General features: G+C 36.0%; 1 protein-coding gene across 5 annotated transcripts; it reads right to left on the minus strand.

The window, feature by feature from the left end:
- Nucleotides 1-297: 297 nt before the first annotated feature.
- On the minus strand, nt 298-17514 carry LOC122666962 (pre-mRNA-processing protein 40A-like). 5 transcript variants are annotated; one of them, XM_043863098.1, is made up of 30 exons: nt 17437-17514; nt 17228-17320; nt 17054-17125; nt 16600-16935; nt 16327-16512; nt 16063-16139; nt 15783-15852; nt 11605-11657; nt 11099-11156; nt 10627-11000; nt 10464-10533; nt 10256-10354; nt 10104-10172; nt 9941-10018; nt 9729-9815; nt 9609-9643; nt 9397-9502; nt 6442-6522; nt 6259-6351; nt 6135-6188; nt 5927-6043; nt 5685-5783; nt 4674-4721; nt 4471-4563; nt 2887-2994; nt 2722-2786; nt 2523-2625; nt 1542-1847; nt 1291-1424; nt 298-576 (listed from the first exon to the last, which is right to left on the minus strand). In XM_043863098.1, the coding sequence occupies exons 2-30, from the start codon at nt 17258-17260 to the stop codon at nt 546-548; spliced, it is 3135 nt and encodes a 1044-aa protein (XP_043719033.1). In that variant the 5' UTR covers nt 17261-17320; nt 17437-17514; the 3' UTR covers nt 298-545. The 5 variants fall into 5 exon arrangements, with proteins under 5 accessions (XP_043719033.1, XP_043719032.1, XP_043719031.1 ...); XM_043863097.1 differs by having other exon boundaries at nt 16063-16144; nt 16311-16512; XM_043863096.1 differs by having other exon boundaries at nt 16306-16512.
- Nucleotides 17515-19309: the final 1795 nt, after the last annotated feature.

Here is a 19309-nt window from a genome sequence, read left to right on the forward strand (position 1 = left end):
GTAAGCTACATGGTTCGCAAAAAATACAGATAAACCACTTTCACTCGTTTGCTAATAAGGAAGGTATTGATCAGCAAAATAGACCAGGACGAGTCAAAATATAAGTTGTTGACTACTGGACACTGAACAAGACAGACCAAAGTGGTTGGAATCAACACCCAGGCTTTACGGGAGTTAATGTGAACTCCCATAAAAAGTCGTTGGGATCAACAATCAGGCTTTATGGGAGTTGATACCATCTACACTGGCTAAAAAGATCGTTTAATTCATGTGAAGATTTAAATGACAATGCAATTATTTCCACATGGTCATTATAGATAGACTGACAATAAGCATTTTACTGAGCTCATTTCTTAAAGCAGTTGTACAACCTTCATCTCCCTCAACAAACAAATTGATTGCAAAATTTCCAAGATAATCACCCATAGCCTGTATAAAATGCAAAATAAAATCATCTTCAGGGTCTTGGGTCAGAGAGAATTTCTGAGCAAAAATCACATTACCTTATCTGCTGCAACCTTTCAGACTCATACTTCTATGCATCTTTAATCATCATTTCTGGTGTATCCTCGCGATCTGATTCAACTCACTTGTTAGCATAAATATAACATTTGCCTAAAATTGAGGAAATGTAAATAAATGCTTGCAGATGCCATTTTCCTACTTATTAGAGAATATTGCAGTAAAACTCAGGCCCAAATTTAAATGAGAACAGCCAAAAGTAAGTCCAAATTACGTAAACCCCTTAGTGGGCTGGTTCCCCAATTAATTCCCTCACAAACAAAGCAGACCCACATAACATTCATTATTCACTTCTCCATCAAGTTACTCTTATCCCCAGGAAGCAGTTGGTTACAGGAAAGTGCAAACATAACACACAAGTCAGGATGGATTCAAATTTCCTTTCATTTTTTCTGCTACAAGTTTTAAAATTTTGGATTGTTTTTGCTTCTGTAAATAAACTGGTCACCTGTTTAATGCCATCACATACCTTCTCATTCATAACCAGAAGAGATCCATGCCAAACTAAGGTTCTGCTGGGGGAAGGAGGCAGAATTGATACCCAAACTAACCTCACTATAATGGAAGGATAAAAAAATGTGATTTACTTAACAAGTAACAAATACAGAAGAAGACGAGTTGATCATATTATATCTGTAAATAACTTAATAAGTCATATATTAAAGAAGAGGATTGTAGTAAGCTGATCGACACAAGACTTGCAGACAAGAAACAATAGTAGCGAGTAAAAGCAATTATCAATCACTAAGGAAGGGATGAACAAATTACCTGATTTCCCCGTCCTCTCCAAGCTCCCCATCTTCAAGTTCCTCATAACCACCATTTCTACGGGAACTATCCCTGTGATCTCTCTTATGTCTCTTATGCCTGCTTTCACTATCTGTTTCCGGAGAGTATGCATGCTGCCCCATAAATAACAACATATATTACAACAAAATTTCAAGATGCTCAAAAGTAATCACAAGAAGTCTAATATTCCATGACATTTAATTTATCGATAAATGAACTCTTCAGCATACCTTCCTCGATTTTTTCCTATCACTGCTATGCCTACGGGACTTTTTAGGCTCTTCCTTCTCATCTTTTTCAGAGCTAACATCATCTGCTGTATTATGATGTCGCTTCCGGTGTTTCCTGTCTTTGTCTTTCTCCCTCTTTTTTTCCTCTTTTGAGACATAATTGTCAGTTATATCGACGATTTCATTTTCTGTTTCATTCTTCTTAGATCGTTCCTTTCCCTTGTCCCTTTCACGTTCTCTCTCTTTTTCCTTTCTCTCTTTCTCCTTCCTCTTCTCTTTCTCCTCTCTTTCTTTTTCTTTTTTGGCCTGCATAAGAACAATACTCAGAAAATTATAGTTTACAACAAAGAGACAGGATATTAAGCAGATAAACACAATAAAACAGAAATTGTTAAATTTGATTAGGATAATAACATCAGTCGACTGCATACTTATTTTGTTGCTGTAGGGTGTGATTTACTAGGCTTAACTGGAATACAAAAATTTGTCAGAGAACTTGAAAAGAAAGCAGCAGTGTTAAAGAAAGGATTTTTTTTTCGGACCTAAAACAAAATCATCAAAGACTTGAATCAGGTTTCCATTCTATATAGTGGTGATTAAAAAGAATTCTTTTAATCTTCCCCCATTGAGTTCCAAGCCAAATGAGAAAACAAAAGAAGAAAGAATAAAAATGATATGCCTACACAGCTTCTATTTTGATCAACCATCATAAATAATTTAAAAAACATGCTAGGAATTTCTTTCTGGATGGCTCCAATGAAAATTGCACAGCATTCCTAATTTTTTTTTGAATCGCTCAACAGAATCTCATGACATTGTGCACCACAAGTAGAAGCCAATGATCAACTATCCAAATAATATAACATTGCGATAATAAGAGCAAAAAGAGTCATGCCATGAATAAGAAAAAAAAGAATCATGCCTTGGTCATAATACAAACAACAAGAATCATCCCTGTACATATTAGAATAACTAAGATACCTTTTCCTCCTCTCTCTTGCGCTCTCTCTCTTTTGCCTTTTCTTGCAAACGTGTCACATACTCCTCAAAGATCTCCCTCCTGAAGTTCTCTTCTCCAATTGCTCTAACCAAGTGAATATCACCAGAAGATACATAAAACCCGAAGTTCAAAGTTAGGACTTACGTGTAAAATAGCATTAAAATAACTAGTGTGCCATACCTATATTCTTGACTATCTTCAAAAATTGATTTAGACTCTTCCCATTCCGAAGATGCAGTTATTTCCTACAAAAGAGAAACAATTAGTGATTCACTTGCATCACCAAATGCTACAATTAGATCAAGCATTGCTCCTCAATGAATGTCATCATTACTATTTTAAGACCTTGATAGAATGTAACAGGTCAGTGAAATCATCTGCTAAACGTTGACGCTTTTTGGCTTCTTTCTCCTCCTTCTCCTTGATCCTTTCAATTAATTCCTCAAATATAAGCTGCAAGCAGTACGAGAAATACAAACATCACATTTGACCCTTTTTCACAGGCAGATATGAGATATCAAGTACACTGTATGCAAACTAAGCATTGATTAAAAGAAACAGATATGGAAAAGTACATCAACTGTCATAAAGCCAGTGCTAGAGACAGGATGAAAGTGCTAACATAAAATTGTTCAGAACCTTAGCCAATTATAAAATAAGGCTAAGCATATAAAACCATGATGTTAGCTACAAGGTGATCCATTGGACGAGATAAGTCATCAGGAGTTGAATTTTTTAAAAATAAAAATCTTAAACTATTAAGAGTAATGGATTCACTCATCCAAAATGTGAGATGCAAGCCGCATCATGATCCGACAATTAGAAAATTTATAATGGAGAGAGAGAGAGAGAGAGAAAGAACACATTAGAAGAGGGTAAATTACAGGAAATCTACAAATTACATGATCTGTATGTCAAATGATCCAAAAATAAGGAAATTCACAATGAAGAAAGAGAGCAACTATGTTATAATGATCAATTGTATTCAAATGTACATGAACATAACCAAAAAAAAAAAAAAAAAAGAAGCAATTAAAGCGGAAAAAGCATCATGGTTGTAAACAGGAGTGAACTTTGAAAAATATACACAAGGAAATGGCATGAGACAGAACTATTTTTGGACCAGAGAGACTTATGATTAGCACATCTTCAAGAGAGGAACCTACCCCACCCCAACCCCAAAGACACATGTACATAACAAAATACCAAGTGAAAAACTAAAAATATATGTAACCCATTGGATAAATAAGCAAGTTTTTTGATATCATAAAACAAATGGAAGTCAACTAACCATCACATGATAAAAGCAACAAACCATGTTGGCTGAAAAGAATCTGAGAAGACTCGTAAAGAGACAAACACCAAGAAGGCGGCAATTATTTGGTGTCAGCCAAAACAATAACTTGTTGCAGTGGCACAAACTAAGCCAAGTTACCAAACCATCCATCTTTAGACAATTTAGCCAACAATAGCAACATTCACTTTAAGAAAAAAAAAACCAACTACTCATAAAGGCAACTCAAGCAAATAAATACAACATTCAACTAAATTCCTAGGAAATGATACAAGCACACAATAATCCAAAAACAAACAAGTTAAATCCTGTACCATGTTCTGTCAGTCATTGGAAATCCAGGCCAAGGTTAAAAATTGATTTGTTGAATTATCCAACCCAGAAGCTTAAGCTAATGTGGGAATATTCTCAACACAATATCAACTATTGATTACATATTGTACCACATAACCACTTACCAGCACATGGAAGGTTGTAAGTATGCTTGCGCATGCGTGAGTGCATATGTGCAAAAGCATATGCTATTGTTTTTCGATAATGTGTGCATGTTGTTATGCAAATGCATACAGCAGGACAGGTCACTAGGCACTCAGGCAACGCAAAGGGATGAAGAAGAAGTGAGAACTGAGAATTACCTTCAAGTTGATATCTGATACGGCGTGAGAAACTACAACCTCGGTAATAGAAGCCTTAAAGTCTTCAAGAGCCCACGATGATGCAATATTTATCTGAGAACAGACACAACATCAGTTTCTACTTCATACACACAAACATTTATACCTACTTTAATTCATAGATACAGATCATAACTTTGACCAACAATTATATGAGTCATTACCTTTCCTAACTTCATTCCATCCTTTATTCGAGTCTTGTCTTCATGATACTGCCAAGGGAACCACAGAAAATATGTCAAAAGCAGAATAACCATAACTATTTCAGTCCATAATCATTCTGACATTTGTATACACACATATCTAAGTTCTATTTGCAGTTGTAGAGTGCTTTGATTTGTCATGTTTCTCCTTCCATTCTAAAGATATTAGGTGGCATCACATAAAAAAAACTAGCATATTATCCATTAGTCAAAAGATGGATCGAGTCGCTTTTCACAAGGGATTCCCCCCCCCCAAAAAAAGCGTGCGCATTAAACAGTGTCCTGAGACCCTACCTGGACCATCTGGAATCACCCCAAACCTGTGTGTGTCAGTGTGTGTGCGCGTGCGTGCGTGCATGTGTGTCTGATGAACAGAGACAGCCTGGGTTTCAGACAATTGGCATCTAAGTAATGCTTAATATCAAATGATAGGACAAAGAAATTGTATAGCCCCTTACCTCATTGAGAAGATTAAAAAATCTACAGTGTTCCAGTAACAATGTTTCCCACATCTACAAGTAACCATGTCAAAATACTACAGTAACAAGTTGTCAACACAGATTTCCAGCTACCACTTCATCAGGAGGGCGAGAAACAATAAATGGATAGTAATGTGCTTATCTGTTAATTGAAAATTATTAATGATCCCATTAATTACATCACAAACTATTCACAAATTTAATAAAAAGTATTCCGTTATTTTGAAAATTTACAGAATTAAGTACTAATTCACTGAGTGACAAATATTTAAGCAAAACTGTGGATACATCAGAAATATCTTATCAGTGGTTGCTAGAAAATAATGAACACCAATCATTTAGTCAATATAATCCATGATCAGGATGCACTAATATAGGGGTGCTCTCTAAGGATAAGCAATATGATTATTCAGGAGTATTTATGACGTCGTTCCATATTACTCGGTGGATTAAATTTGTTTAACAATACAAGGATTATGCATAAGAATCAAACCTGTTTCTCTAATTCCTCAACAACATCCTCAAACAAATCTTTAGGCGTAGAACCAGAGGCGTTTGATGACACTGCTATATATGCAGGTAAGTCTTTAACCTAGACATAGAAATGACAGAAAACAGATGAGATCCAAGAAAGGTATGGGGAAGTAGAATGAAATGGAAAACATCACCAGAAACAATCCACCAAAAAGGAACCTGTTCTGCCAGCCCAAATACAAAAGCGATAGGCAGGAATACCTTCATAAAATAGTCACGCCAACGAGTTTTAGCTGTAAGCATCCCATCAGCAACATGTCCTTCCAGCAACTTACGGAATTCATCACGGTTTTTTCTCTCAATTCGTCTCTGTTGTTCCTGCAGTTGGACAACAAAGACCAGAATAAGAATACAGACCACAGGAAGTTACGGCTACCATAAGCATAGGAAGAGGGTTCTTTTTCTAAACCTTCTGAATCTTCTTCTGCTCCTCTTCTTCCTTTTCCAAGTCACGTATGTATTCCTGTACAAAACAAGCCAAATGAGTGCAAAGTTCAATTGGAAACTGTCAACTGGAAAATGAGGCAAATTACCTGAAAAATTTCCAAGCGATCTATCTTTTCAAGGCGAGAACATCTTTCATCATCCTCTAGGCGATCTTGAACTTTACGCCACTGACTGTTTGCCTACAGCCAAAACGTAAAGTTGCATCAATCACAACTTCTACCAACTACAGGAAATGGAAATAGAAAGAGTGAAGTTCAACATCTCCTTACTTTAATAAAGTCACAAGATTCCAGAAATTGCCTGAACTCCATTATATTCCGCTTTTGCTCCTCCTGAGCTTTAGCTCGTTCCTACATAATGTTGACATGAACAGTAAGAAAATTCTAAATAGTTTTGAACTTATTCACAACCTAGAGATACCCATAAAAGCAAAACCAATTTTCTAGGAAGCTCAAATGCTAAGAGAAAATTTGATGCAGATAAAACACACAATTGGGATTATTTTAGTGGAAATAAGACTTGAATTGGGTTATATTTGTCTTGGGCCTTTGATCGAATGGGTTTTTTTTTTTTTTTGGTAATAAGCCATTTTTATGGACCAAAAATATGGATTGGAGGTAGGAATACGGGATTTACTTTATTAGTTTATGTTAAATTTTTTATTTCTTATTTTATTTGCCGTTAAAGTGTTTTAGTTAGGCTGGATTAAGTCTCTATGAGTCCAGCCATATTTTATGCTGTTTGCATTTATTTTAAGCTGGGTTTCAATAGCAGTACAATACCTCCAAGGTAGGTTATTGGCTAGAGGGGTTTTAGGCCTGGTTTAATTCCTGTTTTGAGTTTTTTTATTTAAGCATGTATGGGATATGCCTTGTATACGAAAATGATAAATGGAATTGGCTTTCAACCTTTTCAATCTGTGAGACTCAAAACACCTATTTGCTGTGAGATGCAGTGAAGCCCTTGGTGGGATGCCAAGGTAGGCTTGGTTCCAAGTGAGGTGTTCTAGTTAGCTCTGCATCACCAGGTTAGTGATTCAGGTGGGATTCCTGAAACAAATATCATATTGTTCTATATCTCTCCTCCATCAAACAGCAGGTCAATACTTACTTTCTATTTTCTGCACACCATCCTTTTGGCTAAAATCTTGATGCTTGATGGTTAATATAAGTTGCTGCATTACTGTTTAATATTCTAGATTTGATTTCAGTATAAAATCCTTTTTTTTTTCTGTTTCTTGAATTCCTACTCCAACAAAGAATTCTCTAAACTTATAATCTAAGCATTGGATTTCAATTCTGCTTCCATACATGCCAATCGGTTACTCTTCTGAGCAGTCAAAATTTTCATCTTGGAATTGTTTCCTGGTTTTCCTAATTCAAGTTGGATTTCAAGTTCAGGTTCTGTTTCTACTTCTGACTTCAGATCTTCGCATATCAATAAATCTGTTTTATTGTGTTAAAAATGATACCTGGATAGGATTTGTCCAGATTACCCATCGGTTCTCCAGTTAGAGAATTCTTACTTCAAGTAGGAATCTTCAGATCTTAAGAATCTGACCACTGATTGGGCCTAAATTTTACTATTATATTCTCCTATCCAGACAGAGCACTTGACCTCAGCTTCAGCTAGACTTCTGTTATTGCTATTTTCCTGCAATCTTGTTTCTAAACCTGTCACTGCAATTCTGGTTTCATTGGATTTCTGAACCTAGTAACCTTAGGCTTCTAGAAACCCATCAAAATTCTACTGGCCAAAAGGAAAATTCAGTAACTACTCTGAATAAGGATAAACCAGTTCAGTATCCCTTATGTCATGCAATTAGTACAAGGATAGAACTGCCAGAGACGACCCTCTGGGAAAATTGTTCGCTACTGTGTCACCCACAATCAGCCTTGAACAATATCACAATCTCTCCGGCAAGTTTTTGCTAGACCAGAAATGCACTAGGCAATCATCATTCAGAAGGGAGTATAGCAACCTTAATGAAGTCGAGAATTCTCACATTTCTCATAGTTCAACTCATGTAACAGACCTAAAACTTAAAGTTCAAAATCATTTGCAACTGAAACTATAACAGAGAAAAAGTTCATTTCTGAATAAAGCAAAAAAGAATCAAGCAAAAAACTCCAAAGTAATTTTTATATTTGCAGGATATTTCCATCATCTTAGCAGGCCATTAGTGACCAGGTTTGTAAAACTCTACTTGTAGTCAAAATTTTCAATCAATAAGATCCCAAATCAATGTGGACAGAATTTGAAAATTTTCAATGTGTGTGCATGCACGTGTTGCATGTCTATGTGATTGTGTGTGCATGCACAAAGACTGTGCCATTGACTTTCACTTTATAAGCTTGAGCAAAGCATCTGTGATAAACAAGGATGATTTCTGCAGGAATTAAATCACAATAGAAGGACTGTTGATTTTTAATCAGAAAAGGGATTCGAATTACAACATGGAAAAAAAAAAAGAAAAAACCCATAGCCATATTTATACATCAAAAGATACATGGCTTCATGATTGGTGATTTTAAAGACCTCAATGAAACAACCATTTTAAAATGATTGCAACATTAAAAGATAGATGCTTCATGATTGATGATTTTAAAGACCTCAATGACACAAACATTTTAAAATGATTGTACCATCAAAGATAGATACTTCAGCCTTCATGATTGATGATTTTGAAGATCTCAATGACACATTTTAAAATGATTGCATTAGTCATCCTTATTCACATGTTGTGTGGTATACCAGATATAGTTGAATGGCAATTCAAAATTCTTGTACACAACCCCATTCTGTGGTCTACCAGATAAAGTTGAATGGCAATACAGATTTCTTGTGGACAACCACATTTAGTCAGGATAAAGTTTTGTTGAGTTCAGTGGTACACAATGCTGGTATAATCAAGTGCGAAAATTACATAAAGATCAAATCAATCCACCTCTTCATCATAATGGCACCCGATCTTCCCCCGTCCCCCCTTAGGGATGAATGGACTTAATGTGTTAGCTTTGATGAATTAACTTTATATCCCGAAGCATACTAGAGATTTATATGTTAGTTTATTCTTAAATTTTAAAGCATATTAAAGATTTAACTGCATTCACGTGATGGAATGAATTCAACAGTTGATACTGCTGTTAATTCTTCTCATTGAAATGAGGTATATTACCAACAATTTAACAATTTAAGCTACCAATAACTAGCAGACCCTTCACCTTTTTCTGAAGTTCCACCAAATAGTTTTCAAAAAGATCCTCACGGTCTCTAGCTCGCTCAACAGCCTTGAACCTCTCATCATCCTCAAACATGCTTATCACTTTGCTGAATATTGCCCAAAACATTAGATTAGAACTACCTTGCCATGTTATCTGGAGTTAACAACCATTAAAACAAAATAAGACAAAAAAGCATCAGAAAAGTAATGGACCTCCATCTTGTGGATGATGTGAGCTCTTCTGACTCCTGGAAAGCAATTCAAGCAAAATTATCATCATTCTGGGTCCTGAGATCAAACAGCAAGAGTTCCCTGAAAGTATAATGAACTTACTTCCAACATTTTTGTGAATTCTTCCCTTGCTTTCTTCTGTCTAATGCGCCTCTCCTCAGCCTCCTGCTTTTTCCTTTGGCCCAGGTACTAGACCATAAACAATATAGGAAAAAAAAAAGATATTTAATCAAGAAACACAAGTTGAATATGCCCAAAATGTCAAAACTCCTATTAAAGCATGTAAATTTAGTGTCATCTTTGATAATCAGTACCTCATTAAAAGCTTGCTTTCGCTCCCCAAGGGTTTTCAGAGCACCATATCTTTTATCATTAATTATAATTCTCATAGTCTGAGGAGGACATTTTCATATCAATGACAAGTATTTGCATAGAAGCCAAACATGCTTATTACTAAGGTGAAATCATTTAACTTACCTGTTCCCAAGTCCAGTCAGACTCAACATTTACAGATTCCAAGACTGCTTTAAAAGCATTTTTTGCCTCCTGAAAGTTGTAAAATGTAAGAAGCTAGAGTTCCCACCATACACAAATAAATTGGCATAAAAAGTAAATTCTAAGGTTCATACTTGCTTAGTAGCATAAACCAATGGTTCATCATCAACAGTTTTTTCCTCCATAGGAGTAACATTGATCTTACCAGCACCCGCCATGCCCTTTTTGGCCTCCTGCACGGGATAGACAACATCCATATTTCTCTCAGTTAAAACATACCAAAGAAGCATACAGGGTGGCACATGGAATACTTTAAATCATACAAAAAATAACTAATAATACCTCCAAATCCTGAACAGAAGCACCATCCATCGAAGTTGCAATACCTTGAGATACATTCTCCAAGTTGGTTCTACAAGCATTGAAATGTAAAGGTGAGAACAAAAATTAAAAGCCTCTTGCAAACACATATGCAGATGTTTATCTTGAAAAAACATGAACATACGTTGGAGTCGTCGCATTGACCAAATCAAGAGGAGCCCCAGCACCCCCTGAAAAGGTAGATTGTAAAGGAGTGACAGCTGCCGCAGGAGAGGGAATCCCAACTACATTTGATGTAGCACCAGAAGGTATAGCAGAAATAGCAGGTGATCCAGAAGTCACAACAGGGAGTGGATTTAAAGAAACAATAGGTGTCACTGGAACCGGGCTTGATGCTACCCCTGAAGTTGCGACAGTGGAGGAAGAGCTAATTGAAATTCCCACAGCAGATGGTGGCTCAGCTGAAGTAACAGCGACAGAAGACGAGGAGTTAGAAGCCACATTAGCGTCTGACTGTAGACCCTGACTAGCAGTCTTTTCAGCCTGTTCACGAGCTGACTGGAGACAAATACATACAAAGCATGTTATCAATGAAGATAAGAGAAAAAGTAAAGATAGGACACTATTGTTTTCAACAAAAAAAAATTATTAGATACCCTCAGTTCATCAGGTATTGTCCATTTTGATTGCTTAGTGACCTTGTTGTAGTAATACCTGCACAATTTTCAACATATTGACATCAAGACTGTCTACAGCCTAATTAAAAAAAAAAAAAACTCAACAGAAACTCAACCATATTTTTCTACTATTTTTCTTTTATAAATAACAATTTTAATGAATTTTTTTATTGATATGTTACCCAAATAAAAATTTTAGGTTCCTTATAGTTCAATGTAAAATGTTGAGAAGTAATTTAAAAGTTAAATCAGAAACAAAATGAAAACTTTTCAAATGATTACCAGCAATATTTATGTAATAAATCAAAAAAAATTACTGAAGCGAACTTTTAATATTTAAGTATGAGAATGAAGAAATATACTTCACTTTCAACTAAAATCTTAAGCCTAGCCATTTTCTGTTATGCTATTGGTCTGCTCTTAAAACTTCTACATTAACATTTTACATCCAACCAGACAGAGCCTTTGTGAAATCAATCACTTACTTCCTGCCCTCTGGAGTTGTAAATTCCTTCCAGACAGTGGACGCATCTGCCCTCTGTGAAAGTAACAGAAACTTAGTAAGCCAAGATTGAGACTAAAATATCATTAAACAATTTCAAGAAAGAGAGATCCAGCAAACATCATATGATAAGATAAACTACACAAAACCGTATGCCAAGTCCTAAAAAACTGATTTATCACAAAATCTGGCAACTTAAATAACCAAAATAATAATGTGGGTGCACCAAAATGTAATAAGAAACTTTAGAGAGAAGGAAGATTTGGGGGTTCCAAGAGAAGGGGGACAATACAGACACAATAACAGCGTATGCACTACGCAAAATGTACTTTGAACCAGAAAGTATGGTAAGCACAGAGAGATACATGGAAGCCGACAACTGAATAAGTTTAAGGAACAATATGCAGAAATGTATCTAGTAGCAATTAGAGAGGGAAGTGTATCACAATATGCATACCATACGCAGATCAACAACAGAGTTAACTGGCAAAATGAACGAGAAAGATATCAATAACTATTCAAAAAAGAAACCTAAACCAGAAATGACATCAGTGAGATGACTAACAACAATTTAGAGCAACCACTACCCTGAAAAGACAACAGAAAGTTTTCTAAGAAAATAGTAAATTCTTTTGTTCATGGCAGATATTGAAGTACACATTTGTCAACTTCTGTTTGCTTACATCCCTGAGGTGATGCGAACATATGAGACCTCTCAGGTGTTAGCATTGTGTTCAAACATGCAACACGTTAAAAGGCACCCACACCGAGGATTCAATTCTTTTAACCAGAAAACTTCTTGTAAGCATGGTGGTAGGCTGGTAGCTTTCCAAATAAATTCCCAAAAAGGAAGAGTTGAAGATGCATAAATATCATCAAACATCAATAGCTCAAATGGTGTACCCATTCGAACAGCCCTCTCAATCTAATTCTAAGGTCTGAAAATGTTTTTTTTTTCCGTTTTCTTTTTCTAAGATAGAGAAAGCCCTACAGACTAAGATGCTTACTGGAAGCTTCCATTCATGTAAATATCCTAAGCATAGTTTTCACAACGTCTAAGAAACACAATGCGTTGGAGGGGACCTGTACGCAAGGTGACACCAAGGTGCCTGGACGCCTAGTCGTCGCCTTGACAACTATGACTCTAAGAGTTCAATCAGAGTTTCACCAACTATTTTGAGCAACTGCCGCTCATCCATTCATCTTAGTGCAACTGTAACAAATACTATATAATAGTAGCGAGGAAGTATTTTCTCATCACTCCCCCACCAAAATTTAAAGAGACGGGGGATCATTTTCTCCTTTTTTCCCCCATGTGGAAGCGGGTGGTACTGCCACCTTCATTGATAATCATATATTGGATCAGACTATGTTAGGTTGACATCACTAATCATATAACCATGAAGTTGTCCTCAGCAAGTTCTGCACAAATAGACAGCATTTGCAAGTGCTGGTGTTACATACATGAGTTCAAAAACCTCTTCCCCTTGTAGACCACTTGAAGAAGGAAAAGGATAAAGAAAAAATTAGAATAAAAACTAGCAGCTTAAGTCTATATCCACAAATTAGCAATTAGATATCAAAAGGTAATCATGCGTTCAGTAATAAAGATGAATGCTCAATAGACTACATCAAGGAATCCAAGAATATTCAACACACTGCAAAGTAATAACAAGATAAATATCTTTAGCAAAAAAACAATGACATATAAGCAGAAGTTATATTTTATTGCAGTGAACAAAAACATGAGATCAAACTTAAAGGATATGTCTCCCACCCAGTCCTCAATAAACTATAAACATGAGCAACAAAAAGGATAAAATGCAAAGGTGATAGCTTCAAAAGCAAAGTACATTCGGACTGCAGAAAATGTATTAGACTTCAATGAATGTATATAATAACAGAAGACCAAGGTAACCAAAAAAGAAATGCAATATCATTATACAGAAAAGGAAAAAAGAAAATTCATCTAATACAAGATCCAAGTATCCAACCAACCCTAGCACTCCAAAATTGATCCCAAACTTTCTGATCACTAAAACCAAATAAAATTATCAAGTTGATACTTCAAACAGAACTTCACCAGAAAGTCTCTTATAGCCTAGGTCACTTCAGGGAAGGCAAGGTGAAGAGACATTTCAATGTACGTTAAGTCACTGGTTGACAACTCAATCATGCTGGAAAAGAACACAAACACAACAACAACTCAGCCTTATACCAACTAAATGGGGTCGGCTACATGGATCCTTGCCCTAAAATCAGCTCTATTCGCGGTCATACTTGATACAAGGCTTAAGCTAAGCATGTCTTTCCTCACCACTTCTCCTAAGGTCATTTTAGGTCTTCCCCTGGCTCTTTTAGCTCCATGGTGGAAAAAAATATGCAAGCCAAAATAGTGCTACAGATGTTAATATATGACCAACAGGCATTAGCTTCCTACGGTCCTTACCATTGTCTAGAAGTAAGTATTGGGATTGTTCTCCCTTTTTACGCAGTTCTGACCGCCTCTGGATTATATAATGACTATACAAGTAAGAGAGGATGACCGAGTACAAGGAAATGCAATTGAAAAAGCTAACGAACATGAAAAAGAATGCCAAACAGATCTACACAAAATGACATGATATAATATGGCTATTAACAAATGTAAACACCAACCAGATGAAATAGTTACTGAAGAACTTTGCCCAAACAAAAAACCAGAAAATCACAATATGAAATTCACAGGTTCCAAGAATTTGAAAACTGTTCCTTTTTGAATCATGAGAGAAGAGGTACTTATTGAGGATAAGCTACCAATTGAAAGATGAAGTTCTAGAATCATCCAACGACTAATATAACAATGAATTATAAAGTTGAATACAGATTCTGCTTCTGTTTACACTACAGAGATATGATCGCATCACTGGTATCTTTTTCTCCGTACAGCAACAAGATGATAAATGGGAAGTAGAAACATCCGTAAAGATCATAAAATCAAGAATTAGGTAATCATCTTGACACCAATGTACAAGCAGACAAATGGGGTGCTCAAAAGAGCAGTGAACTCTACAGAGTAGAAACATATCTCACCAAAAGATTCTTGTTTACAGGAGAAACACCTTATCACAACTGATTTACGAAGTAACAGTTACAGTAGATATGGCAAGCAGCACAGACCCATAGCATTTCATACCTCTCAATTGAGTAGCACAACATGTACCTGTGAGAATCCTTTAAAAGCTATAGAAGTCAAGTAAATCATATACAAAAGCACGTGAAGATAAGCAGCATAGAATGAATAATGCATCTCAAAAGTGAAATTTTAACAAACTTGAGGCTATAAGATAAACCAGTCAAAATAGATGTTCAAATACCAAAAAATACATGTAGCTGTCAGTTAAAAAAAAAAAAAAAAACTAGTAAGATATACAGAATAATTTAATATACAGTGTACAAGTTCATCATATACAACAATTAAAAAGCATCAATCTATATCTTCGGAGCTGAATCTAACCTGATATAATAACTTTATGCTAATTGAACACATGTAAGAGCTGAAGTATTGACACTACCTTCAAATCATCTAAGACCAACCATAATTAAATGCATAATAAGATGCATAAAAAAATGCAGGGGTGTACAGGTGTGTAAGGTGTTCCACCTATTCCAGAAATACTGTCTATTGGTTAAGAACATTTTTCAACAACTCTCTATTGTCTCAAAAGGGTGGAAGTTTGAAAGAAAAAGTACACAGATAAACGTCTTGACAAGACTCTGAAATTGTTAATAGAACAGTAGCCATCACTAATCTCTGGCCATAATAAATCATATCAAAACACCAAATCATAGGAAAAATGTCCCTACATGATAAATTAAAGGGTACATAGCAATGATTGCCTGCCTTGAGGAAGTGCAACCCCTCCTTCAAAATTGAGCATATAGATCGATCGTTTATTTCTCCTCACTTGCCATGACATCTATACCAGTGGGAGAACATGCAAAGGAACAGAGAATCTCCAATAAAACAATTTTAATCAACTTAAGTAATGGTACATTGTCCACTACCACAAAAAGGAAGGCATATATACATATTGCAAAGCATTTACATGTGACTGAGAGACCATAACATATGAAATTGTTAATTCATGCAAAGAGTAATTTCCAAGTAATATGACTCACCTCAATAGGTGTCATTAATTCTAAAGGCTTCTCCCAACTAGACTGTCTTGTTTTCTTGTTGTAATAATATCTGATAATTTTAGATACAAAAGAACGTTCAGAAAAATCAACCCATGAAGGAAAACTGGATGGACTTGATAGGAACAAAAACTTATTGTCAATAAAAAATAACATAGAAATGCAAATGAGTTGGCCATTTCCAACCAAAAAAAAATAAAATTTAATGACCAAGTACGATGAAAGGTCAACACTATAAACTACATATGTGACAATGACATACCTTCTCCCATCAGCAGATGTATGTTCTTGCCAATCTGATGCAGACTGTTGACTGGAGTCTGGTTGAGCATTTGTTGCCTGAAAATCCAAAATGAAAATTAATGTGTGCCTCTTTCTCACATAAACATTCAAGTTTCAAACGAATACCAACAATGTTGGTGCGTAAACAATTAACATAGAAGGACTAGCCACATTAGTAATAAGTAATAACCAAGGCAGAATTATTGCCCAAAAAAAGTCATACTAAAACAGAGGCAGCCGTTACCACAGGTTGTTGTTGAGCAGTTTGCTGGACAGGCGTAACAAGAGGCACACTCTGGCCTGCAGAAGTGAGCCAAGGTTGCCCCCCAGCACTAGTTGGTATGTTAGGTGCATGCATCTGAGATATTGGCTGGTACTGGTTAGAGGGATTAACGTTGCTTTGTAGCTGGCCATAAGATGATTGAGTAAACTGTGGGAAACCCAATTATACACAGTTAATGACTGAGAACTTCTCAAAAACCCAAAGCAGACACATCAAACATTAGTGAAATCTTACAGTGTAACCCGAGGAAAGAGGGATTCCAATGCTACCAGCTACACCGCTCATAGGATTAGCCATAGGCTGTACGTTTTGCTGAGGCTGCGGTGACACAGATGAAAAGGTAAAGGGCATCGGAATTGCCTGTGATGAAGGTGGCATACCATGACCAGGTTGGCCAGGCCTTGGAGGCAACTGCTGGGTTGGTTGAGAATACTGAAGCTGCTGACCTTGCGCAGTATGCTGCATTCCAACGTTCGACATATGAACACCTTGCCCAACGGGCCGAAACTGTTGCGAACCAGCAGACATAAAAGGCTGTCCTTGCTGCTGCGCTGGCATCATAGGGCGGAACTGAAACAAATATTGAATTTCGCAAGCTATATCATCCTCAAATTCGCTAAACAAAACTTGACCGACATTTAATAATGGAAAATAAAACTCGAAATTCATAAGGAGAAGAAACAATTACTTGCATAGACATGGATGGAGCAAAATTTTGAGGAGGACCAGCGGATCCTACTATAGGCGGTGGTCGAAGTGGCTTCCCATGACAACAATGTTTATGTTTTTATTAGAGTTTTCAGAACAGCAAAAGAACGAACAAGGGCTCACATTAAAGAGAAAGGAAATTTTCTTTTCCTACCTGTGCCGCAGAAGATTGAGGGTTATTCGCCATTTCCCCCAAAACCTGGAAGTTTGTACTCTGAAAACAAAGTCAGCGAAATCCCAACGCCAACTACGACCATGTAACGAAAAGGATTACCAAACAATTAAAAAAAAAAAAAAAAAAGTGAACAGAGAGAACAAAAAGCTGCAAGAATCACAGTGTTTCTAGTTAATCTGAACTGTCACCTTTAGACCGACCGAGAATCTTTTCCTCTTATTGTATGGAGCTCCCTCTCCGTCGAAGTGTCGACAAACCCTAAAACCAAAAAAAATCTGAAAGGCCGACGAGAATTCTGAGTAGAGCTAATATAGAAGAAGGGCTGTGCTCGTGGGTTGGGTACGTGGATGATGATCTAAGGGCACGTTAGTTTCTCGCGTCCAGGGCCTCCATGCTCTTTGCCCTCTCTATTTGCCTTTGTAGTTTGTACTCTTTGTACTCACTAGTCGGTGGTACTAGCAGGGTTCCTAATCTCGGATCGAATCAGCCGATATTGATTGGATCGAATGAGTATCGGTTGATACCGATACACCTGTACGGACAATAGTAAAAACGTTAAAACAAAAAAAAAACATTTATTTTTTAAAAGAAAAACATGAGCAATTGCATCATATTTGATCTGATTCTAGATGATCGATCGAATACACTAATCTGATTCGATCTGATTCGAGACACCGATTCAATCTAAACACTGAGATTCCAAACAACGGGTGGTAGAACTGCAAAACGGTATTATTTGTCACTTGTAATCATTCCTTAATAGGAAAAATTACTTAGATCTTCTATATAAGAAAAAGTATTACAAAACAAATGGGTTTAACTTTGTTTTACACTTACTTTTCTTGTTGTAATTGGTACATAACAATTAGTAGTCTAGCGAAATGGTACTATTTATCACCTTTAAGCATTATATAATAGGAAAAATTACCTAGATCCATTAGATAAAAAAATATATTACAAAACAACTAAATATAACTTTGTTTTATACTTAATTTTCTTGTAAACCTACTTGTTTTGTAAAAGTCCGACTCATCTGTTCGTACGAAGAGAGAGAGGACTCTCTTTGCACATTCAGGGATCGATACGTGATTCACAAAATCATATACCAATTGTTACAATTTGTAGTGTTTTTTTTTTATTATTTTTTTGCTTTTCAACCCGCTCGCTTATTCTTTGACCACTGCCTCACTTCATCCTCTGCAGCTTGTTTTCTATTGTTATTTTTTTTAATTACTATTCAATTCCACCATTGTTTAGGTTTTTTTTCCTCCCTCTTCCTCTTCTTCTTCACTAAAATTTTGTAAGTTCATGATAATAAATGATATTGTTAATATTCAATATAAGGTTTTAAAGATGTGATGAGGTCTTTAGGATGATATTTGTGGCAAAAATTCCTAAAATTTTATAGTATGTCGCATCAAGGAAGAATCTCTAGTCTAGTGGACCTATTTGAAGATTCAACAAATTCTAAGGAATGAGGAAATGAGAATCATGAGACTACAACAATTGAGTGACATGGATTGAGAATGAATCATATCTATCGAGGGGAAGAAGGTCTGAGTTACACAAGTTAGGGATGTAAACAGATAGTCGAAAATTCAAATTTGATTCGCATCCGTATCCGTTAAGGGATATTTATATTCGGATCCGATCACATCCAATTCTTATCTATTCTGTATTTAATCCGTTTATATTTAGAGCATTTAATCACCAAAAAAAAAAAAACATCTTCCCCTTCCTAGAGTAAAATTCTTTTTAATGCATGCAAATCAACACATGGTTTGAGGTATCGGTATCGTAACTGATCCCAATACTGTGCTGCATTGTTGGTACCGTATTGGTGATCCGGTATAAACAAGGGGTAAAATGGTCAAAAACTGTTTTTTAAAGGAGATTCAGAGGTAAATAAGTCAGATACAGCCAATCCGTTCCGATACCATGCACTAAAACCATGACTATGCAATAGCCAAAAGGACTTCTAATCAAAATGATGGTTTCAATTGATTGTTGGATAATAGAGAATCCATTAAATATGTAACATGTCAGAATTTGTGGTATACG

Source organism: Telopea speciosissima, chromosome 7 (genome assembly GCF_018873765.1).
Source record: "Telopea speciosissima isolate NSW1024214 ecotype Mountain lineage chromosome 7, Tspe_v1, whole genome shotgun sequence".
In the NCBI taxonomy this organism is placed as follows: Eukaryota; Viridiplantae; Streptophyta; class Magnoliopsida; order Proteales; family Proteaceae; genus Telopea; species Telopea speciosissima.